Source organism: Echiichthys vipera (genome assembly GCF_963691815.1).
Source record: "Echiichthys vipera genome assembly, chromosome: 4".
NCBI lineage: Eukaryota > Metazoa > Chordata > Actinopteri > Perciformes > Trachinidae > Echiichthys > Echiichthys vipera.
In genome coordinates this window covers 33,116,112-33,141,026 of record NC_139829.1, presented here as the reverse complement: position 1 = coordinate 33,141,026, position 24,915 = coordinate 33,116,112, and the positions used below count along the sequence as shown (strand labels likewise).

Genomic DNA, 24,915 nt, shown 5'->3' with positions numbered 1-24,915 from the left:
AGGGAGCGGAGAGGCCGACAAAAGATTTACAGTCCATCCTCAGACAGATTCTTAAAAGAGAGGGGTAGATCCACAGCGGGTACCGGCTCACCTCCATCTGTTGGAACGGGTCGGCATGTTGACTGCTCGCACGTCTACTCGCGACCCCGTGACCTTCCAGCGCACACCGCCGCAGTGTGTTGTCCATCACTGGCTGTGCGCAGACATACGCCTCAGTTTGTCAGTTTGCACTCACTCTCTTTTCTCTCAGCCTGTGTATTCAGGAGCGCAGTCCTCCGTCGTCTGATCTTTTAGTTTGCCCGTTCCACAAGTGCTGCCCGCTTCTATGTGATTGAAGTCAGACTCTGGCTCGTCCTGGTCCTTGGGGGAGCTTTTGGAGTGGATCTTGCCAATCTCCTCCAGGGCGCTGGCTAGAGAGTCAAGGTCAGCGGTGTCCTGGTGGCGAGCCTCCCACAGGCTCAGTATGACCGCCGACGGACTCCGCTGCTTCGCAAAATAACCCAGGTTTCTGTAGAGGGGGCACACAAAGCTGGATTAATGAACGGCACAGGGAGAGGTCACTCCCAGGAGCACAACACAGGGAAAATGCTTGATGCTGGCTTCAGATATGGGCTGCGTCCTTGCTGATAAAGTATGGGTTCATCTCCTAAAAGACATGAGTCAAACTGGTTCTGTAAATAATGTAAACGGTTCTAATTTCCTTTGAGAAAGAGAGCTGAGTGTGATTTTGACGCACAGAAAACACGTCCAGTCGTTCTCTATCTGTGTACCTCAAAGGATAAGGCTCATGCTGTTTTCTTTTTGACAACAAATCCAATTTAAAGACCAAGGAAAGTCGAGCTGGGCACTGTAGGTCGCAGCAAATGTCGCTTAAATCGGATGGAAAATAATTTATTGGGAACTATTTTCAGCCGTGGATTAACACACATGTGGTTCTTTAGTGAGTAGTGATCAGCAACTGTGTGTAGGATTGAGTCAAAGGAAATAAAGTACAGTGTGTGTGTGTGTGTGTCTGTGTGTGTGTGTGTGTGTGTGATTATGGTAATAGGGAACATGTCGCCCAGGGCAACAGTGTGCCTCACTGATGTGTTTTTAATAATAGACAATACATCAAATTAACACCGTATTTAACACCCTACTGCATGCGCCCTTAAGAAATTATAGAACAGGTTGGGAATTTGAGAATCGGACTAAATGTGAGTGTGTGTGTCGGCCGAGTGCTCGGTTTGAATAGTTTCTAGCTCTCTGGTTCAGCCTGGTACGGCGGTGGTGGTCGTGCCGGTATCACAAACAGATATGTGGCTGTACTGTATGAGGATGTTTATATCTCCATTAATTGCATGTACAGTATATAGGTCCTGTTTGTGCATGTGTGTGTATTTTGGGCCTGAATAATAATAGAGTGAAAAAGTTGAATTTCCCCGTTGCGGGATAAATAAAGTTCTTCTTCTTCGTCTGTCAGAGACGATGCAATATACGTCTTTACTGTTTTTGCTATATCTTTGTGAGTGATTTAGGCCAGGAGGGTGATTAAGAGATTAGATTTTTAAACACACGGCTATAAATGCTATAAATACAAATGTGTGCTGTGTTATTTTGGACTGCGAATACATGTAACAGAATAAATACATTGTTTCTGAAACCCTAAACATGTCACACAATGGCTCAGTTGCCCTGTGGAAAATGTTATTATGCATTTATCCACCAGAATGATGGAGAGTGACACACACACACACACACACTGTACTTTATTTCCTTTGACTCAATCCTACAGACAGTTCCTGATCACTACTCAGGAACCAAATGTGTATTAATCCACGGCTGAAAATAGTTCCCTAATAAATTGGGACACACACGCACACGCACACACACACAAGCACACCCACACGCACGCACACACACACACACACACACACACACACACACACACACACACACACACACACACACACACACACACACACACACACACACACACACACACACACACACACACACACACACACACACACACACACACACACACACACACACACACACACACACACCTCGCCTTATAGTTAGATGAAAGAGAATGCACTATGCAAACAGTGGTTCCACATCATCCTCACCCTAAACCTCAGTCCTAAGTCGACACTAACAGAACCCACACATGTCCCCTTCACTCCACTTTTATAAAATCTACTTATCATGTCCGTCTGCGACTGAAAAAGAACTGAAAACAAATTGTCTTGGTGCAGTAAAATCAACCATCTGCTTCCACGTGTAGGTAAAACAAAAGGTCTGACTTTTTTAAGACTATCGGAAAAACTGAGCGAATAAATTAGCATCACAATGAACAGTAATCACGGGTAAACACAGTCTGCTTTGGTCTTAATTATCAGCTGCTGCCAAAACAAAAGAAAGGAGAGCTTGTTGCTATGTCAGTGCAATGTCTGTGTGCACCATGCAGCCCTGCATCCAGCTGGGGGCAGTGTTTCACTGTCACGTCTTGGTGCTTCACAAGAGCCACATAAGAGGCTGCAGCCATTGGTCACATCAGGTTCAGTTCAAAGCCGCCCAGCTCGGAGAGGAAAGCTTATCTGGATAATTTGGATTCCCAGAGGACTCTTAGATACCAGCGTTTCATGAATCACGCACTTAACAAGAGATTATAGCTGCCACCAGATCACGCCGAGCAAAGACAACAACTGCATTGAGTAAATCTTAGCAGAGCGACTCATCATGGATGCATATTTATATTTGATAAAACAGGACAAACAAGTGATTAACATATGTAGACCGACTGATCAGCGCTGATGGAAATGCCTGGGATTCATTTGATATGAAACTAATCTTCTGGAGGAAATTGTGTAATAGGTGCAGCACGTAAGCCACAGCATGCGATAGGCAACACAATCACTTACAGTATGTACCGTATCATTAATTACCAGGCCTGTCTGCTGTGACTGAGAGAGAGAACATGCGGAACAGAAGGTAGTTGCATATAAAACCGCATTCATGAGGTCACCGCGAAGAGCGAAGCTGTTACACACAGAAGAGGGCGCGCGCACCGCAGAGAGGATGCACATCATACACTCACCGATCTAAGTGGAGCTTCTGGGCTAAGAGTTGCCAGTCCTTGCCCTTGGCGTTGGCAGTGTCGAAGGTGGCGCAGATCCTCTGGCGGATGGACAAGGGGATTTTGAAGGCCTTGGGCCCCGCCTGGGACGTGATGGTGCAGTCTGTCTGCATAAAAAATGGAACGGACTCCCTTTCAGTCTGGAGGGACAAGAACAGAAGCAGACTAGAATCAGACGGGGGAGCGGGGGAGCGGGGGGTCCAGATAGGATATGCAAATGTCACGTAGGGCTCGTCTTAAACCAGCGCCACTATCAAACTCTTCCAATCAGAAAGAGTTTAGATGCATCAAACCTTTTTGTGTCCCTTTCTTTCATCGCAGGTCACTTCCAAGTCGTGTGAAGTCAACGAACGGCCTCAGCTGGAGCCAGTATGTTTCCCTCTGCGGTGTTTGATCAAGAGTGTTTCCTCACATTACTGCTCAGATGGCCGGAGTGAAAGACACATCCTATCGCACTAAGTCCCTGCAAATAGTCAATCTGCACACATGATCGACCGTTTGAGTGCAGCAGTTTGAATTCAAACTGAATTAAGCGGTTTGGGAATTTAAAAAATGGTGATTCATCATTTCAACTCTGTCACTTCAACATGTGGACTGGGGGAGGTGGGGATCGACCAACGATCTCTTGAATGGAGGACAATCCACTCTTCCACTGAGCCACTTCCAAGTCATGTGGCAGCTCTCATCACACTGCAGTATTCATTGAAAGGTCCGAGCCAGGGTTGAAATGAATGTGAATTAATGATGAATCACCATTTTTTTAATTCGCTTAATTCAGTTTGAATTCAAACTGCTGCACTCAAATGGTCGATCATGTGTGCAGATTGAATATTTGCAGGGATTTAGTGCGATAGGATGTGTCTTTTACTCCGGCCATGTGAGCAGTAATGTGAGGAAACACTCTTGATCAAGCACCGCAGAGGGAAACATACTGGCTCCAGCTTAGGCCGTTCGTTGACTTCACAAAGTGCACCTGTCGCACATTAACCTTGGCTTTGCACTCAAGCGAGGCAGCAGAGTCACTGAGGAACCAATGTTGGTTGGGTTCAAATCCAACTAAATTACATGTTACGCCAAATGACTTTGGACTTTTATGATTTGAAAACTTTCCTCTTTGATAAAGCTTACAGCCAGGGCGTACGAGCCCCGAGCTATGTTGTTATTTTAAAGATGATTGTGTCAGGACAGACGTCCGTCCTCCACAGAGCTGGGTCTGTCCATTCCTGCCTGGTGTGGGGAGGGTTTTCGTTGCCGCCGTACTCTACGGGGGAATTGTTGGGCTGTACCTACTCTTCTGTTGAATATGGACCGGGCTCCTGAAATTGGGCCTTTGATCCGTAAATTCACGTTAAACACAAAGGGAAAATCTCCTTTACCCACATGTTGTTTCCTTTGAGCTTTGCATCGAAACTGTTAGCACGTCACACGCTTCAGTGATCTGATTGGTTGATTTGGCCCGTATGTTGGTGATAGACTGATGGTTTAACCAATCAGAAACCAGGACCAGGACCTGAGAAAAGCTTTTGTATATGGACAGGGATGAATATTTTGTGTCTTTTAACTGTTTATTTTAGATTAACTGTGATGTCCAAGGATCATTTCACATTGGGACAATAATGTCTGAGCCTTGTGAGACCATCCTGATCTCATGAGCTCTGTTGTAGTTTTCTCACAGATCAGAGAAAGATTGCCAAGCGACTGGACCAATCAGCGTTGGTTTTGAGGGAAGAAGAGACTGTTGAGTGTAAACAACATGGCGGCTTCCGCGGATGAGATGAGCAGCTATGGAGCGAGCCGCTCACTAACTCTTTGTTCTCTGGATCCTTCTGTTGAATATGGACCGGGCTCCTGAAATTGGGCCTTTGATCCGTAAATTCACGTTAAACACAAAGGGAAAATCTCCTTTACCCACATGTTGTTTCCTCTCTGAGCTTTGCCTCCACGCTGTTAGTACGTCACACGCTTCACTCATCTGATTGGTGGATTTGGCCCGTATGTTGGTGATAGACAGATGGTTTATCCAATCAGAAACCAGGATTTTCGCCCCTTCCCAAAATGTCTCCAAACCAGAGTTCCCAGATGGATATAATGAGCAAATGAGAATCATGCTAATCAATACGTGTATCTGAATCAGGTTAACAATGTTTACCTCATCTTATCTTATTAAAAGGACCTTAATATAATGTTTTAAGCTTGACCGGAGCTCTTTTAATGACATGTCTTTGTGGCCACCAACTGTTTGTCTTGATGACCCAACTCCTAATGTTAACACAACTCTCATTCCCATTTCCTTTTGCCAATCTTCTGGACGTCCGGTTCAGGTTTGTGCTGTGATGGAAAGTTAACGGCTCGTGTTGGTGTGAAGCGCCTCTAAAACGTTATGTTGGCGCTCTGTATGAAAATAATATTGATCCAACCGGCTGACCCACATTGTTAAACGCAGAGCAGCCTCTCCTCCTGAAAACAGTCATGCCTGTTAACTGTATATGTGTGTGTGTGTGTGTGTGTGTGTGTCTGTGTGTGTGTGATGATTTGATGATGATTTGATTTCTCGTCACAGCTCCTATAAACACTTTTATTTCCCCCAACTATCTGTCAAGCCCCTGACTAATCATGAAGGTAGGATTAAAACAAACCGTAAAAAGTAATTGCAAATAATATTTCACCCGCGTCTGTCCGCAATACCACGCATTTAAATAGTGTCGGTGGCCTTGAGGTAGGACGAGCGCATTTGAGGATGAGGATCCCTGACTCCTAGCTGCTCCAGTGGAGCTGCTCAGACAGACTGTTGCTACGCCGGGAAGCTCCCGGGTGTTAATGCGTGTGAACGTGAAACAGGCTATTTCCTGGTTATGGTTATAAAAAAAAAGATGTGCAGGGAACGCGGTGAACAGCTGGATCCCTGTTATTTGTGTTTAGTGTAAATCTGTGAAGATATATAGAAAGTGAAAGAGTGTCCTCCCCCGCTCTATTAATACACAATGCAAGCCCAGGAGAGCTGGCCCCGCTGTCAGTGGACACACTCCTGGAAGGTTACATAAAGGTTGAGCGAGAAAGTGAAATGTCCCCCCCCGTAATCCTCCCCCCTTCCCTCCCGCAGCTCCAGAGCCTCACCTCGGCCACAGCCGTGTAGACCTGCAGAATCTGCTCGTGGCCTTTGACCTGGCGCACGCTGATTTTGCAGGAGAGCTGGGAGGTGGCAGGGCTGTATCTCTCCAGAGAGAAGGCACAGTGCAGGGGCTGCTGGTTGCTGCACCACACTTGGGGGAAGGAGAACTCCTGAGGAAGCAGAAGAGAGAGAGAGAGGCGCATCAGAAACGTAACAGGGTACACGGCAATGTTAACATATGCTCTAAATGAGATGAGTCAGCTGCCTGTTCTACGTGTGACCGCGCCGGCACATGCACGGCCACTTACACAGGACGAGATAAAAAGGTAAGAGTCGGCTTTGAAACAGGGACGGACCGATACGGGATTTTAGTGGCTACTTAAGGCGCTTTCACAGTGTTTGTCACATTCACCCGTTCACACAGACATTCACACTGATGGCAGTGGACATCTACAGACCATCTAATGTAACCATTCACACCACATTCACACACCAATGCGCAGCACGGGGAGCAATTTGGGGTTCAGTGTCTTGCCCAAGGACACTTCGACATGTGGAGCGGGGGGAGGTGGGGATCGAACTGCCGATCTCTTGAATGGAGGACGATCCACTCTGATCCCACTAAGCCACAGTTGCCCTCAGGTGTCAGATAATGAATGAATGAAAATAAAGCTTTTCCATGTTCTATTTTGCACTGATAAGAGTCCGCAAAGATACCCAGAAGGCTGTTTTCTTGAACAACCCCCCCCCTCCATATTTTACATTATTAGACATTACCGTATTTTCCGCACTATAAGGCGCACCACGTTATAAGGCGCATAGAACAGACGCTACAGTCAAGGCTGGGGTTACGTTCTGCATCCATTAGATGGAGCTGCGCTAAAGGGAACGTCAACACAACAGTCAGGGGAGGTCGTCTTGATGCTTCCTCCACTTCGGCACCATTGATTGGTTCATGTTCAACTCTCTGGCTGCTGCTCTATTCCCGTGTTCTCCTGCGTGACTAATGGCCTTGAGTGTAAACTCTGCGTCGTAAGCGTGTCTCTTAACAGGAGCCATTTTGGGCTCTTTACACAAACACACACATGGAAATGAAACGGCACGCTTCGCGCAGTCGTATATCTCAACATGCACCGCGTGTTACTTCTTCTACGGGGGAAAATAGAGTCGGCGGCTGCTCACCGTAGTTGGAGACCTGTTGTGGCTCAATATTGGTCCATATATAAGGAGCACCAGGCTATAAGGCGCGCTGTCGGCTTTTGAGACATGTGAAGGTTTTTAGGTGCGCCTCATAGTGCGGAAAATACGGTACGCAATTATCAACCAATTCTAGCGATGACCACAGCAGAAAAAACAAGAATATCAGTAACAGTCAACTGCTAATTATGCAAATAAAGAATGGGAAAAAAGAAATAAATTGCTCTACAGTTCTGTATATTCAGTACCAGTAAATGACCATTTAAATAAGTAATACATAAAAATAAAATAAATAGCTATATGAAACCATTTCTAGGGCGACATGGTGGTGTGGTGGTTAGCACCGCGTCCTCACAGCGAGAGGGTTCTGTGTGGAGTGTGCATGTTGTCCCCGTGTCTGCGTGGGTTTACTCCGGGTTCTCCGGTTTCCTCCCACAGTCCAAAGACGTGCAGGTGTTCGGTTCATTGATGACTCTAAATCACCCGTAGGTGTGAATGGTTGTCTGTCTCTGTTCGTCTCTATGTGTCCTGTGATAGACTGGCGTCCTGTCCAGGGTGGACCCCGCCTCACGCCCGATGTCAGCTGGGATCGGCTCCAGCCCCCCCGCGACCCCGACAGGGCCAAGAGGCTGAAGATGAATGAATGAAACCATGTCTTGATCAGTCTGCAGTGCATTGTTTTCTGCATTACATGCTCTGAAATGAAGCTTTTCATATAGACGCCTATAGGAAAACGTACACACTGATAACGATAGAGTCAGTGTTTGAAAATGTGAAACAGTGATATTGGCCATTAATATAACTGATGTATCTATATTATTTATGCATATAAATTACTGTTGTAGAGGAGAGACAGAGGAAATCCTTCCCGAATACAGACGTATTCCCTTGTACAGTAACTGTGATAGCAGAAGCAGCTTCCGGGCTAGGTACTCTTGGCGATGGGCTATAAGTGGGAATACAGGGAACGGGGGAAAAGACCACCTTTGATGTATTATTAATTTCCAGGAAACGAGAAAAATCTGCGGGGAAACGTCCTTGACCTCTCCTAGACTCCATATTAAGAGTGACCTGTAAACGATTCTGAGTGAAGAGCGCGGCATTAAAAGCAGTGGCTGCTGTGCCTACTGATGACTTAACCCTTGTGGCTTTGATCTTGGCTGCCCGGTGCAGCTAACAGCAGCAGATAATGGAGTCTGGGAGCGGTGGTGGAGGTGGAGGTGGAGGAGGAGGAGGGGGGGAGGGGGAGGGGTGATGGACGTGGAAAGCTCGGGTGCTCTTTAGCACTAAAAGCTGACTTGATGTATGGCACGGCGCTCGGCTATTATTCTACACCTGCTCCGCCAAAGCAGGTCGGCGGTGGCTGCCTGCCATCCCGAGGCTCTCATAAATAAGGCCGTGGAGAGGGTGGGTGTCTTTGAAACAGAGCTTTCACCCTGCATTCAGATCTTTAAGCAGCAACGGCGTACAGTGGGGACACAGCTCAGCTGCTCGACAAATGGAAATAACAGGTACAAAACAGCATTCACAGACTGCTGCGTTCCATCTAATACGGTTTGCATCTTAACGCCGCTGCGAGCAAAACAAACACAAAGCTATTATTCTCACGTCACGTCCGTCTTTATGATCCTCCGGAGAGAAACGTGGGTGCAGGGTGCGTGCGAAAGGAAAGAAAAATACACATGAATGTCATGAGCTGAGGCCATATTCTTTTCATTACGCCAGATTTGACTTGTCATCTTTGAAGGAGCAGATGTGACGACAGCGAGGACCAAACATTAGCACTTAACACTGTGAACGTCCTTTTCAAACGCTACATTTATAAAACCGCGCTTTCATTTTAAAACAGAACCAAAACAATCTCTGTCCATACAAGCATTTTAGCTCGGTATCAGGAATACCGTGTTTTTCGGATTATAAGTCGCAGTTTTTTTCATAGTTTGGCCGCGGGTGCGACTTCTACTCTGGAGCGACTTATGTGTGAAATTATTAACACATTACTGTAAAATATCAAACAATAGCCCGGGCTGTTATTTATGTCAGTCACGTAAGAGACTAGGCGTATATCAGCAATCGTCACACACACACACACACGTCAACCAATCAAAATTGGGCGGGGGCGGGTCATGGCAGAAGTGCGTCGTGAAAAAAAAGATGCTAGCTGCTACTTCCGTACCGTTGAGTTGGCGGAGTTGTTCAGAAGTGACACCGAGGAAGAAGAGTTCAGAGAATAACGTACACTTATTCTGCCTGTTGTTCTCTATTCTAGTTTTATTTAAATTGCCTTTCAAGATGAAATGTTTGAAATTCTTGGTGTTGGATTTTATCAAATAAATTTCCCCCAAAAATGCGACTTATTTGTTTTTTTCCTTCTTTATTCTGCATTTTCAGCTGATGAGACTTTTACTCCGAAAAATACGGTAATCTCTTTATTAACGTCTGAAAATACGTATCACACGACCATTTAAACACTGGGGATGCTCGTGGTGGTGTAAACAGGATCCAGATTGTCTAACACAGGGGTCAGCAACCTTCGGTACGGGTGCCACCATTGGCCACTGTAGTGCATGGGTGTCAAAGTCAAGGCCCGCGGGCCAGATCCGGCCCGCAATTGAATGATCTTGGCCCCCGGGATGATATTTGATTAGTATTAGAACCGGCCCGCACGCCACAGCCGCCTGCTGGTGTTTTCCACGCACCAAAACTACATTACCCACAATGCAACGGTAGCCCACGAACTATCAGCATTCAGGGCAGATGTCAACTTTCAGCCCAATTACAGCCGTACAAAAATATTGGATTATTTATTTAATTATTAAATAAAACACGGTGCACTGTGTTAGGTCTTGGTTCAATAGGTTATAAACAATCATTTTAATATGTTTTAATAAACATTGAACCAGTCCGGCCCTCGGCTTGTAGCAAATTTGTTTTTTTGGCCCTCTGATGTATTTGACTTTGACATCCCTGCTGTAGCGTAACCAATGGCACACAAGCAACAAGTGTTCAAGAAAGTTTTTTGAAATTTTCTCCCAGCCTTTGGGTGGTGCACAAAACAGGTTAAGCTAAACCTGAACTATAAACGCAGCTGAGTGCTGAGCTGGACCTGATTGCTGCAGTATTATCTTATAATTATCTCATCTCATCGTCAGCCTCTTATCCGGGGTCGGGTCTCGGGGGCAGCAGCTCCAGCAGGGGACCCCAAACTTCCCTTTCCCTGGCCACATTAACCAGCTCTAACTGGGGGATCCTGAGGCGTTCCCAGGCCAGTGTGGAGATCTAATCTCTCCACCTGGTCCTGGGTCTTCCCCGAGGCCTCCTCCCAGCTGGACGTGCCTGGAACACCTCCCTAGGGAGGCGCCCAGGGTTCATCCTTACCAGATGATCCTGAACCACCTCAACCACCAAACAATTATAATCATTTTTATTATTCCTTCTTAGTTGCCATTACCATTACATCGTTGGTACCTCACACACTGTCACTGTAACATTAAACACACACAGACACAGACAGACACACACACATTTTCCACTTAACCTCAACACAAGTGTCATAAAAACACATTCTCACCTAGTGTTTGTCAAACTGTGAACAGTAATAATCTACTACTTGATTCCTTATTTGTAAAATATGCAATTAAAACTTAAGTAGGAACTAGTTCAACAATAGATTGATGTTTTCCAATGACAAACACACTGTTTTTGCTCAAGACGTCATAATATTTATAGATGCAGACTCATAACTAATTAGAAAGTAAGAAGAGTATGCCTCCGTATTAATTAATTAAATTAAAAGACATGATTACATTTATTTCTAAGTGTATTTATTATTTTTTAAGCGTCTCAAATAAGAACACTGCTCTGAAAAGTGAGAAGGGTCGGTGTGCTGCATGGGAACAAGGATGTAGGACCTGCACTCATCCAGAGTCAGGAAAAGGGCAGTTCACATCTCTGCAGACCCTTCACACCCTGCACATCACCTCTTTGAACTTATCCCCTCTGGCAGGCGTTACAGAACTCTGTACACAAAAACAGCCAGACATAAAAACAGTTTCTACCCCCAGGCCGTCACACTGCTGAACAATTGACCCCACCCGACACATCACACACACACATGCCAGACATACAAGACACATGCACCTAATGCACCTCCTGTATATCATTGTAAATAACATAACAAAGATATTTATAACAGCCTGGTCACTTTACTTAGCACAATTATTTTATCTTTAAATTTTAAATTTCTCATATTCACTTGTTAACCTATTTTTAATATTACCTCTATTTTTTATCTTAAATTATTGTTCTGTGTTGTTCTGTTATTGTTCTGTTATTGTTATTGTTATTGTTATGTTTAGGTTTGTCCTGTTAAATGTTTGGAAACTGTGAGAAAAGTATGAGCCGGAGTCAAATTCTCTGTATGTCCAACATACTTAGCAATAAACCTGATTCTGATTCTGATGTAGAACAATGTGAAATGTGTTTTTTCTCTTAATAGAGACGTACCAGAGTGTTACAGTTAGATCCATCCCATAATACCCAGAGTAAACGAGGAGACTCTCTTCCTAACCAGCACCACCACCACCACACAGCCCTCTCACGGTCTGATTGATAAGTGGCCCCCGGGAGAGAGCAGGGCACAAACACCACACTAATTATCGCTGCGCAGCAAAAACAGGATCTTGCAAATTAGCGCTTTAATATCCGATCTGCGTTCTCATTAAACATCTCGCCTGGCATCGCCATGGTTACCTGACATGTGGTAAAGGGTTTGATGCTCCACAGGAACTGGGGGACGTCTTGGATGGACACCTGGAGGCTAAAGGTGTTGGCTTGGAAAGGCAACATCTTCGGCTCCTCGAGGAGCTGACCGCCGCGGGTCTTCTCCGCGGCCACCACTCCCTGGAGGGGGAGGGGGGGGTGAAGGGGAAGAAGAAAGAAGAAGAAGGGGGAGAATGGAAGAAAAAGGGGCGTAAGAGAGAAAGATACCTACTACTTTGTCACATCAGCACTGCAAATCCTCTCCATTGTCACATCCACTAATTGACTCGTAACCAACATTAACGAAGACGCCGTCGGCCGAGGAGTGACGTCAGGTCCCCACTGAACAGATCACACAGCTCACGCTCGCATTAGCATCACACTCGCAGCCTCGACGTGACAGATTGAAGCCTGGATTTAATGTCGGGGAAATCGCACACGCGTCGAGGGGGCAAACGTCCGTCTCCCAAATTGAATTTGCGATGATGAAAGAGCACGCTGATTGTCGCTCGCAGGTATTCATCTGTCATCATTGTTCAGTGTCCCGCTGGGATGGTTCCGTGTCTGGCCCGTCTATCCTCAGCCGTCTCAATCACAAAGGGGGGAAAAGACAGGGAACAGAGCTGTGACTAATGCCAGGCCACGCTGATTGATTCTGACTAAGTGTGCTGCGGCCTGGTTATGTGTGTGTGTGGGCGCGCACTTTTGCACGTGTCGGCAGAAACGCGTGCTCGTGGTGTGTTGCATATTGTTATTGCTGGAGGTGTGAAAACAGTCAGCTGTGGACAGAATAATGTAAAGCTAACGTGGCAGCGGGGATATATGAAGATGGACAGTTTGACGGCTCCTTAAAAGTGGAGCCAGTGCTTCCTTTACTGTTAGATAAGGTGGTTTTATAACATTATAGGAGGGGACATCATTACCTGTTGAGTTAGACACTGATGCAGGTTTATATACCGTATTTTCCGCACTATAAGGCGCACCACATTATAAGGCGCATAGAACAGACGCTACAGTGGAGGCTGGGGTTTCGTTCTGCATCCATTAGATGGAGCTGCGCTAAAGGGAACGTCAACTAAACAGTCAGGGGAGGTCGTCTTGTTGCTTCCTCCACTTCCGCACCATTGATTGGTTCATGTTAAACTCTCTGGCTGCTGCTCTATTCCCGTGTTCTACTGCGTGACTAATGGCCTTGAGTGTAAACTCTGCGTCGTAAGCGTGTCTCTTAACAGGAGCCATTTTGGGCTCTTTACACAAACACACACATGGAAATGAAACGGCACGCTTCGCGCAGTCGTATATCTCAACATGCACCGCGCGTTACTTCTTCTACGGGGGAAAATAGAGTCGGCGGCTGCTCACCGTAGTTGGAGACCTGTTGTAGCTCAATATTGGTCCATATATAAGGAGCACCGGATTATAAGGCGCACTGTCGGCTTTTGAGACATTTGAAGGTCTTTAGGTGCAACTTAGAGTGCGGAAAATACGGTAATGATATTTGTAATAACTCATTCATGCATTCATTTATTTGTGTTTTATTTCAGAAACTGTTGCACTGTGCACCAACATGTTCTGCTTGTTTTTCCTATTACTCTGGTAGCAAATCAACTCACGGACGTCACCGACGCTCTGTAGTGGCCACAGTCACATCTAACTAACCAGGTTTAGGCGCCAGATCCCAACAGAAGTCATTTAAGGAGGAGAAAGGATATCTAGAAAGCAGAGGGGACCCCTTAAGGACTTGTAGGACTTCAGAGAAGACCCAACATATCAGCATTTTAAAGTCATATTCAATTTAATTAAATGAATAATAATTATCTCTTTTAATTCTAATTTCAGCCGGATTTCTTCAGAAATGACAGTATAGGAGTCCTAAAGTCTTGAAAATAGAGTTCTCTAATCAAAGTTAGTTGTTTCCAGCTCTCTGCTCAGAGACTCTGAGTTCCCGGAGCTGTAGTCCGGACCTGTGTCGTAAGTGACGGGTAAATCAGCCAATCAAATATTGCCATTAGTGGATGGGACAAAAAACACGTCCTCCCTCTTCTCCTCCTAGCACGCCAGTGTTATTTAGACGGGTCAAACAAAGGAAAATATAAGCTGCTGGGCGCTGTGCGCCATGGCCTCTTGTGCAACATCTTAGCCCTCTCCATGTTAGCAGATGGGTAGTAGGTAGCGTTTTTTTTGTTTTGTTTTTTGATGGTTGTTAAAGTTTGGTTTTAATTTGTTATTTGATGGTAAACACAGGGTGAAGAGTCATGATTGACAGCTGTGAGACACTCACAGTTGGTTGGCAGGGTGAATGGGCGGGGCTTGTGGTTAGCTTTAAGTCCCTCCTATTTACCGCAAAGTTTTTTTTATGAATGGAAACCACAAAATGTATTTTAAAGCCACCAATCAATAGAACAAGAGTCCTTATCTTGAGATAAAAATAAATAAAACATTTGCTGGCTTTAGGTGAGATGTTTAATGGAGCACGGACTTTCAGGTTTGTTGTTGTTGTCGTGGTTTGAGCAGCTGACGACAGAACAGCCTGGTAAAGGTGGTTTTGGGTGATTGGCAGGTAAAAAGATGCCTAACTTGATCTACACTCATTTTAATAGAAGGGGCGACTGTGGCTCAGTTGGTAGAGCGAGTCGGCCAATGCCCAGAGGGTCGGCAATCCGATCCCCGCCCTGCCCTACTTGTGTCATGGTCGTCGTGTCCTTGGCCGAGACACTTCACCCACCTTGCCTCGTGTGAATGTGTGTGACTGCTGTATGTTTGAGGAGGTGGTCGGAGGGTCCGTAGGCGCTGATTGGCTGCCACGCTTCCGTCAGTCTGACCCAGGGCAGCTGTGACTACTACGCAGTTTACCACCACCACGTGTGTGAGTGTGAATGAATGGAACCTGGACTCTGTAAAGCGCCTTGAGCACTGAGAAAGGCGCTATATAAATCATAATAATAATAATAATAGCATTCTGAAGACTTTTACATGTTCAACCTCTCCTGGACATAAAAAGTAAAGTCTTTTACACATATCACAGCGGACAGATTTACATTGGGAATGCCACGGCAGTAATGGCAGCCATTTGACTTCCACCTACAGCCCGGTTTCGTCTGCACATTTGACAGTTTACAGCTAACGACTGTGTGCCGAGCCACAAGGGTATCATAGCATTCAGAGCCATCTGTCGTGCCAACCTGACGTTAAGCAAGCATTAGAAATGCATGACTGATGGCCAAAACATGCATGCAAACATATCGTATCATCCAGGAGGCTGCAGAGCTTCTCTGTTAATGAACAGGCAGACCAAAAGGTTGCACAGACGATGTCAGGTTCCCCTCGAGGTTTCCCATTCAGCCTACTTTCATGAACATGGAAGTACATGAAAGCCGCAGAGCTCTCCCCGCGGACCTCCGCTGCTCCAACCAGCTGGGAGCTCTGTCGGCTGCGGCCCCAGAGGGAGCTACACACTGTTCATCTCACTGCCACGACACAGCTGTATTTAAAGCAGCTAAATATCTCTTAAATAAAGTAGACGCTGTGACTAACGTTCATGTGATTAGCTGCAGAGTTTGAGCTGTAGCCGGCTATGAAATGACACTAGAGTCAGAACATTCAAGGGAAGGCGTGAGCATGTCCTCCGCACAATAAAAAAAACATGCCAGGAAATCATGAAAGGGGTTTTTTTCATTTTTGGTAATGGAAATAACTCTGGCAAGTTACTTTTCTCAGTGGCTAACAATGTAACTAGTCACTAGGGCGAGAAACAATTACTCGAGTAATTAGAGTTACTCAATTACAAGAAACCCTCGAGGCAAAATCCCTGCCTCCATGATTCGTTTAATTCCTATCTCGCACGTTATGCCGCCTGTTCAGCGCAGGGATCATGGTTCACACAACTACGATCGTGGTTCACACAACTACGATCGCGGTTCACACAGCTACGATCGCGGTTCACACCGCTACGATCGCGGTTCACACCGCTACGATCGCGGTTCACACCGCTACGATCGCGGTTCACACCGCTACGATCACGGTTCACACCGCTACGATCACGGTTCACACCACTACGTCCGGAAAAGGGAGAGAATAAGTTTGGGATCATTTCACACTTAAAAAAACCCCCAAAAACGTGCAAAGTAAATAGTAAACGTATTCATGGTAAATTGCGAGTGTACACACACACATCTTGTCTCTCTCTCTCTCTCCCTCACGCACACAGGCACACTCAAACAGACACACACACACACACATTTCGTCTCTCTCTCTCCCACATGCAACCATGGGCACTCAAACACAAACAAAAACACACACCAATCCATTTGGTTACCAAACTAAATAGGCCTACACCGGAACAGAACATTCAAGGAAGGCGTGAGCATGTCCTCTGCACAATAAAAAAACATGCCAGGAAATCATGAAAGGGGTTTTTTCATTTTTGGTTAAGTTACTTTTCTCAGTGGCTAACAATGTAACTAGTCACTAGGGCGAGAAACAATTACTCGAGTAATTAGAGTTACTCGATTACAAAAATGATGAATTTAAATGTTTTTAATTAATAAAAAAACACTTAATTACCAGAATTAAGTGTTTTTATTTTTATTTTTGAATTTGAATATTTGTATTTCTGAATTTAAATTTTTTTACTTTTATTTTTTAATTTGAATGTTTTTAATTCTGAATTTAAATGTTTTTAATTCTGAATTTAAATGTTTTTATTTTTATTTCTGAATTTAAATGTTTTTATTTTTGAATTTAAATGTTTTTACTTTTATTTTTTAATTTGAATGTTTTTACTTTTATTTCTGAATTTAAATGTTTTTATTCCTGAACTTAAATGTTTTTAATTCTGAATTTAAATGTTTTTACTTTTATTTTTTAATTTAAATGTTTTTAATTCTGAATTTTAATGTTTTAATTTCTGAATTTAAATGTTTTTATTTCTTAATTTAAATGTTTTTATTCCTGAATTTAAATGTTTTTATTTTTATTTCTGAATTTAAATGTTTTTATTTCTTAATTTAAATGTTTTTATTTCTGAATTTAAATGTTTTTTATTTTTGAATTTAAATGTTTTTACTTTTATTTCTGAATTAAATGTTTTTATTTCTTAATTTAAATGTTTTTATTTCTGAATTTAAATGTTTTTATTTCTGAATTTAAATGTTTTTATTTTTATTACTGAATTTAAATGTTTTTACTTTTATTTTTGAATAATTTGAATGATTTTATTCCTGAATTTTAATGTTTTTTAATATTCTGCTGCACCTTTTGATCATGTAAAGCACACTGAGTTGCCCTGTGTATGAAAAGCGCTATACAAATAAATTTGCCTTGCCTGTCAAATGTGATGAAAACCAACGATTTCATCATTTTTAACAGCAAATCTACTTTTCTTGTCCATGGTGTTGGAATTCAGGACATTGTTGAAATGATCCCTCGCCAAGGCCAAAGGTTGAGGTGCACAGAATTTTCCGGCAGCATTGACAGAGGAAGGTACCGTCCGCCTGCAGAATACTAATGTGAGTGGTGTTTTCAGGAGGAAGCTTGGGTTCGTTGTGTCCTCAGTACTGAAGGCTGTGACCTTGGAAATGGACTTTCTGACGGAGGAGAATCACTTCAGCCCATTCCTAAGCAACAAGCCTTTCCCTGTCTTTGTTGTTAAGGCTGAACATTGAATAAGCCTCGTGTATGAATGCGTTTATATTTGTTCTTGCACAAAGCAGAAAGGTTAAAATAGGACCATCCTACGTGGGATTCATAAAACTGGGGCTGATAGTCAATCTGTCCCCTCCTGAGTGGGGATGTGTGCTGTTAAGATTTAACACTATGACAACTTTTACAAATACTGTTACATGACCGGTTAAGTTACGGCAAAAAATGGTGATGGTTAGGGTTAGGCATCACCATGAACTACTGTATTTTCCGCACTCTAAGGCGCACCACGTTATAAGGCGCATAGAACAGACGCTACAGTCGAGGCTGGGGTTACGTTCTGCATCCATTAGATGGAGCTGCTCTAAAGGGAACGTCAACAACACAGTCAGGGGAGGTCGTCTTGTTGCTTCCTCCACTTCGGCACCATTGATTGGTTCATGTTCAACTCTCTGGCTGCTGCTCTGTTCCCGTGTTCTCCTGCGTGACTAATGGCCTTGAGTGTAAACTCTGCGTCGTAAGCGTGTCTCTTAACAGGAGCCATTTTGGGCTCTTTACACAAACACACACATGGAAACGAAAACGGCACGCTTCACGCAGTCGTATATCTCAACATGCACCGCGCGTTACTTCTTCTACGGGGGAAAATAGAGTCGGCGGCTGCTCACCGTAGTTGGAGACCTGTTGTGGCTCAATATTGGTCCATATATAAGGAGCACCGGATTATAAGGAACACTGTCGGCTTTTGAGACATTTGAAGGTTTTTAGGTGAGACTTATAGTGCGGCAGATACTGTAGTTAGGATTATAAAAAAAGGGTTGTGGTTTGGCTTAGTACTTGTGGGACATGAGCACGGGACCCTGGGTGAAAGTCCTATGTTTTGGGACCCACCCACCACCTGTGGATAAGCGGATATTAGCGCTCTTATACCATGTAGTTATACTTATAATATGTGCGAACAGTAGATTAGGACGGCCTGACAGGCTAAGTTTTAGTCCGGGGCACTCTTAAATTTCGATCTTACTAAGCACGCTACTGGGTGAATGCCACAAAAGTTCTTAAATTGTCCGTACACCTGATTTAATCATCAAATCAGTACAAACGTTTCATCCCTGGAGGCCCAATCTTTATCTATTTCTAATAGAAGATGAAGAGATGATGAAAGCTTTTATAAAGTGCAATATCATTCATTCATTCATCTTCAACCGCTTGTCCCTGTCAGGGTCGTGGGGGGCTGGAGCCGATCCCAGCTGACATCAGGCGTGAGGCGGGGTCCACCCTGGACAGGACGCCAGTCTATCACAGGACACATAGAGACGAACAGAGACAGACAACCATTCACACCTACGGGTGATTTAGAGTCATCAATGAACCGAACACCTGCACGTCTTTGGACTGTGGGAGGAAACCGGAGAACCCGGAGAAAACCCACGCAGACACGGGGACAACATGCAAACGCCACACAGAAGGGCCCCAGCCGGGTTTCCAACCAGGAACCCTCTCGCAGTGCTAACCACTACACCACCGTGTAGCCCTAAAGTGCAATAATTTTAATATAAATATTGAAATAAGAGATAACATTTTAAAAGAGACAGCAGCAATGTGCAATATCACAGAACATATCGGCAAACTGCCAATCATGACCCTTCCTTGGTCTCAGCTGAAGAAAATGTCTCCCTCAGACAAGTTTTCGTGTTGCATCAGGCTTCCTGTTGATCCTGAATCCAGTCTGTGATTGTGCCCCAGCTCGAAAAAACCCACAGCCGAGATGTGGTGCTAACAAACAGGAGCCCAAGGGACGCGCAAAAGTCTGGCATCTGCTCGGCAGGCTGGAGATTCATAAACCAAATCCAGAATGTATTTTAAAGCCAGCTGCCGCTGACGGCTGCGACATGACAGAAAGGCGGCCGGGAGAAAGAGTCAGTCACGAGGCTCGCGGTGCTCTGTCGAGCTCGGCTCAGCTCTTCTGTTAGTCTGGTCTCTCCTGGGAGGACAGGAAGCTTGATTTCCCTGATGCTCACTGATGAGATCGCAATGCTTTAAACACCCTATAGGTCGCTGAAGGATAATCAAGTCAAACAAGATTAAAAAAAGAAGAATGATTGGTTAACATGTGAATGGCAGTGATTACAGTATGTCAGCCTTTGTCTCAGTCTATTCAAACCTTGTGAAGTGAATGTGTCAGGCTGCTAAAGAGTCGACACCATCAGCTCTGCAGTAATGTTACGAACCTGCGATCGCTCACGCGGTCGAACCCGTAGAGAGCAGACGGCCCCGACTAAAACCACACACACACAAGATGTTCAGTTCGAATCCAGGCCATGACCTACAATATGTACGTCCTGATAGAGTAGACAAGGCTAACGTGAAAATGTGCATCCTTGTGTTGTGATGCACGGTTGCAGAAAGCAAAGTTTGCTAGGGTGTAAGTTCGGACTTTAGGGGAAATGATCACAATACAATAATGACACTAAAGTCACTCATTGGCCAACAGTTGATCAGGACCAAATGGCAGTTGTATCATATTTTATCACTTTTCTCTGGTGATATCAAGCCATGCAAATTGTTTTTTCGATTTGCTCATATTGTGAGATAGCCAACGTGTGCTAAAGTGCCCTCTAGGAGCCAAAACGTGTGCTAAAGTGTCCTCTAGGAGCATAAACGTGTCCTAAAGTGCCCTCTAGGAGCCAAACATGTGCTAAAGTGCCCTCTAGGAGCCGAAACGTGTCCTAAAGTGTCCTCTATGAGCCAAAACGTGTGCGAAAGTGTCCTCTAGGAGCCAAACATGTGCTAAAGTGTCCTCTAGGCACCAACACAAGTGCTAAAGTGACCTCTAGGAGCCAAAACGTAAGCTAAAGTGCCCTCTAGGAGCTAAAACGTGTGCTAAAGTGCCCTCTAGGAGCCAAAACGTGAGCTAAAGTGCCCTCTAGGAGCTAAAACGTGTGCTAAAGTGCGCTCTCTGAGCCAAAACGTGTGCTAAACTGCCCTCTAGGAGCCAAAACGTGTGCTAAAGTGTCCTCTAGGAGCCAAAATGTGTGCTAAAGTGCCCTCTTGGAGCCAAAACGTGTGCTAAAGTGCCCTCTAGGAGCCAAAACGTATGCTAAAGTGCCCTCTCGGAGCCAAATTATGTGTTAAAGTGTCCTCTAGGAGCCAAAACGTGTGCTAAAGTGTCCCCTAGGAGCCAAAACGTGTGCTAAAGTGCCCTCTAGGAGCCAAAACGTGTGCTAAAGTGACCTCTAGGCACAAAAACAAGTGCTAAAGTGACCTCTAGGAGCCAAAACGTAAGCTAAAGTGCCCTCTAGGAGCCAAAATGTGTGCTAAAGTGACCTCTAGGAGCCAAAACGTGTGCTAAAGTGCCCTCTAGGAGCCAAAACGTGTGCTAAAGTGACCTCTAGGCACAAAAACAAGTGCTAAAGTGCGCTCTCTGAGCCAAAACGTGTGCTAAACTGCCCTCTAGGAGCCAAAACGTGTGCTAAAGTGTCCTCTAGGAGCCAAAATGTGTGCTAAAGTGCCCTCTTGGAGCCAAAACGTGTGCTAAAGTGACCTCTAGGCACCAAAACAAGTGCTAAAGTGACCTCTAGGAGCCAAAACGTAAGCTAAAGTGCCCTCTAGGAGCCAAAATGTGTGCTAAAGTGACCTCTAGGCACCAAAACATGTGTTAAAGTGTCCTCTAGGAGCCAAAATGTGTGCTATAGTGACCTCTAGGCACCAAAACATGTGCTAAAGTGCCCTCTAGGAGCTAAAACGTGTGCTAAAGTGCCCTCTAGGAGCCAAAATGTGTGCTAAAGTGCCCTCTTGGAGCCAAAACGTGTGCTAAAGTGCCTTCTTCAGTGGCGAGGAGGCACCATATGTGCCCTTTTCTTTCCTTTTTGCCCCTGCCCTTCAAAAAGTATGTGCACGCGACTGGTCAGACCATAGTCAGATCCTACTTTAGCGCTGGTGATGCCTGCACATGCATACACGTACGGGTAAAGAAGAAAATATAATGAAAAAGTAATTTCCCAGGTCAAAAAATAAGCTAAAGCTGTAACAAAAGGCAAGGACATGTTCCACTCGGCCACATTTAAATACACCAGTCCGGCATTATATGAGCTTTGCCTTATGGATTATCAGTTTATGACCTCAGATTCAGCTCAAGGATGGATTTAAGTACAAGCAAGCATTTGCTGCTTAAGCCATTATCACCGGCCACATCCTCTTTATGAACAAATGAGACCGTGGAGAACTGTGAAACACACTGCTGCTGGAAATAATTACGACTCAACCTTTGTTGGATAAACAAAGGGGGGTAAACAATGTCCTTCTCCCACCTGAAAGGTGTGTGGCGTGTCATCCACACAGTACACCCGCAGGTTGTAGCTCATGGCACCGGCCTCCATGCTCCCAAACACAGCCAGCTTCAGTCTCTTGATGGCCGCCTGCGTCAGGGGCTCGCCCACCAGGGCGTACGTGCCCGGCTGGTCCAGAAGCAGGTGGCAGCTCGTCGAGTCGATCAGGCAGTAGCAGGAAGTGGACTCTTCCTCCACCGTCATCACTTCCTGCAATAAAGCACAAAGGTGGTCGCCATGAAGACACAGTATGTTTGTTTTCATTCACCTTATCACTTACGGTACATTTGATTGATGTTACTTTTGCACGCCAAGTGCTTCACAGCGGACGCAGTTTTCTGAATTAATTTTAAAAAATTGTTCTGGGTGACAAAACGAGACGCTTAGGTTTAGGTTTCAGTAACAAAACTATGTGGTTAAGTTTAGATTAAGATAACAATAGCTGGTTAAGTTTAGGTTTCAGTAACAAAACTATGTGGTTAAGTTTAGATTAAGATAACAATAGCTGGTTAAGTTTAGGTTTCAGTTAACAATAGCTGGTTAAGTTTAGGTTTCAGTTAACAAACCTAGGTGGTTAAGTTTAGATTAAGGTAACAATAGCTGGTTAAGTTGAGCTTTCGGTAACACACCTAGTTGGTTTAGTTTATGTTTAGGTAACAATAGCTGGTTAAGTTTAGGTTTCAGTTAACAAACCTATGTGGTTAAGTTTAGATTAAGGTAACAATAGCTGGTTAAGTTTAGGTTTCAGTTAACAAAACTATGTAGTTGAGTTTAGATTAAGGTAACAATAGCTGGTTAAGTTTAGGTTTCAGTAAACACACCTAGCTGGTTAAGTTCAGGTATAGGTAACAATAGCTGGTTAAGTTTAGGTTTCAGTAAGAAAACTATGTGGTTGAGTTTAGATTAAGGTAACAATAGCTGGTTAAGTTTAGGTTTCAGTTAACAAAACTATGTGGTTAAGTTTAGATTTAGGTAACAATAGCCGGTTAAGTTTAGGTTTCAGTAAGAAAACTATGTGGTTAAGTTTAGATATATTTAACAATAGCTGGTTAAGTTTAAGTTAAGGTAACAAACCTAGCTGGTTAAATTTAGCTTTGGGTAACACACCTAGGTGGTTAAGTTTATTTTTAGGTAACAAACCTAGCTGGTTAAGTTTAGGTTTCAGTTAACAAACCTAGCCGGTTAAGTTTAGGTTTAGGGAACAATAGCTGGTTAAGTTTAAGTTAAGGTAACAAACCTAGGTGGTTAAGTTTAGGTATATTTAACAATAGCTGGTTAAGTTTAAGTTAAGGTAACAAACCTAGCTGGTTAAGTTTAGCTTTGGGTAACACACCTAGGTGGTTAAGTTTATGTTTAGGTAACAAACCTAGCCGGTTAAGTTTAGGTTTAGGGAACAATAGGTAGTTAAGTTTGGTGGTTTGGTTTAAAATAAAAACATTTGTTACATCAGTTAAGTTAAATACATACATGAATAACATAATCACAGTAAACAAGAGTGATGTCCATCTGAAGCTTTCTTTACCAGATGGTGCTTTTGGCTTAGAGAAGGAAGAAGGACATAAACACTGGTCTTCTGGGTCAAACTCCTGTGTTTGAACTCCCCGTCCACCCGGCATCAGACTTTAATACATACTGACGCAGATTTACAGTTTATAAGCACAGTACATGAAATGACTTTACAAATGATTCGTTCATATTCAAACGACATTTCCTGACACCAGGGTGGTTGAGAATGTAATGGAGCACAAAACGATTATTGTGATTATTGCTCATTTTATAAACGTTTGGTTCTCAGACCTTCATCAGGTAAAACCAGAGCAGATTACATTCCTGGAAACTCCAGTTGGAAAGAAGTTGTATTTGCAGGGGTTAAAGCAAAAAACTATTTGTGAGCCTGAAAAGTTGTCCAGAAGGACTCGTTTGGAGATCTTTTGGGAAGGGGCGGAAATATGGATAAACCATCTGTCTGTAACCAACATACGGGCCGAATCAACCAATCAGATCAATGAAGCATACGACTTACTAACAGCTTCGAGGTGAAGCTCAGAAAGTAAACAATATGTTGGTAAAAGATATTTACAGATTGTGTAACGTGAATTTACAGATAAAAGGCACAATTTCAGGAGCCCGGTCCAGATTCAACAGAAGGATCCAGAGCTCCATAGCTACGCTCATCTCATCCGTGGAAGCCTCCATGTTGTTTACACTGAACAGTCGCTTCTCGTTTCGTTACACTTATATCCGCCTCAAAACCAATGCTGATTGGTTCGGTCGCTTGGTCAAACTTCTCCAAATTTCCTCTGCTGCAGGTTACCAGACTGATCTGAGAATAAAATACAACGGAGCTTGTGAGGTCAGGATGGGCTCACGAGGCTAAGGTACAGGTGCATTCCCTGGAAACTCCAGGTGGAAAGAAGTTGTATTTGCAGGGGTTAAAGCCTGAAAACTTGTCCAGAAGGAAATGCGTACAATGTAATGAATTAAAACTGCTCTGTTCCTAAAATCAGGCATGGTGCCCGAGAACCTTAAGCCCTGCCTTTCAGATTTCATTTTCCAGTCCGTCAGCGCTGGTGGTGTTTTCAAACGCACACCTTCAGACCATAAAAGAAGATGGCATGATTTGAAGCAGTGGACACCACTTATAAATACACTTCATTACCACCAGCTCTGTGAAGGTGCTGATAATTTCACCGTAACTGCGTGTGGCTATTAGAGGCGATCTTTGTGAATTGGACTGTTTTTGCAGTGAGGATCATTTG

General features: G+C 44.3%; 1 protein-coding gene across 1 annotated transcript in view; it reads right to left on the bottom strand.

Moving 5' to 3' along the window:
• Positions 1-246: 246 nt before the first annotated feature.
• unc5db (unc-5 netrin receptor Db) overlaps positions 247-24,915 on the bottom strand; it is a gene marked incomplete at its 3' end in the record, with an annotated part of 252,798 nt that continues 228,129 nt past the window's right edge. The window contains exons 13-17 of the mRNA XM_083912274.1: positions 22,139-22,366; positions 12,180-12,329; positions 6,236-6,400; positions 3,083-3,261; positions 247-508 (exon numbers count right to left, since the gene is read on the bottom strand). Coding sequence (XP_083768400.1) covers positions 247-508; positions 3,083-3,261; positions 6,236-6,400; positions 12,180-12,329; positions 22,139-22,366 — 984 coding nt within the window. The remainder of the gene's footprint in view (positions 509-3,082; positions 3,262-6,235; positions 6,401-12,179; positions 12,330-22,138; positions 22,367-24,915) is intronic.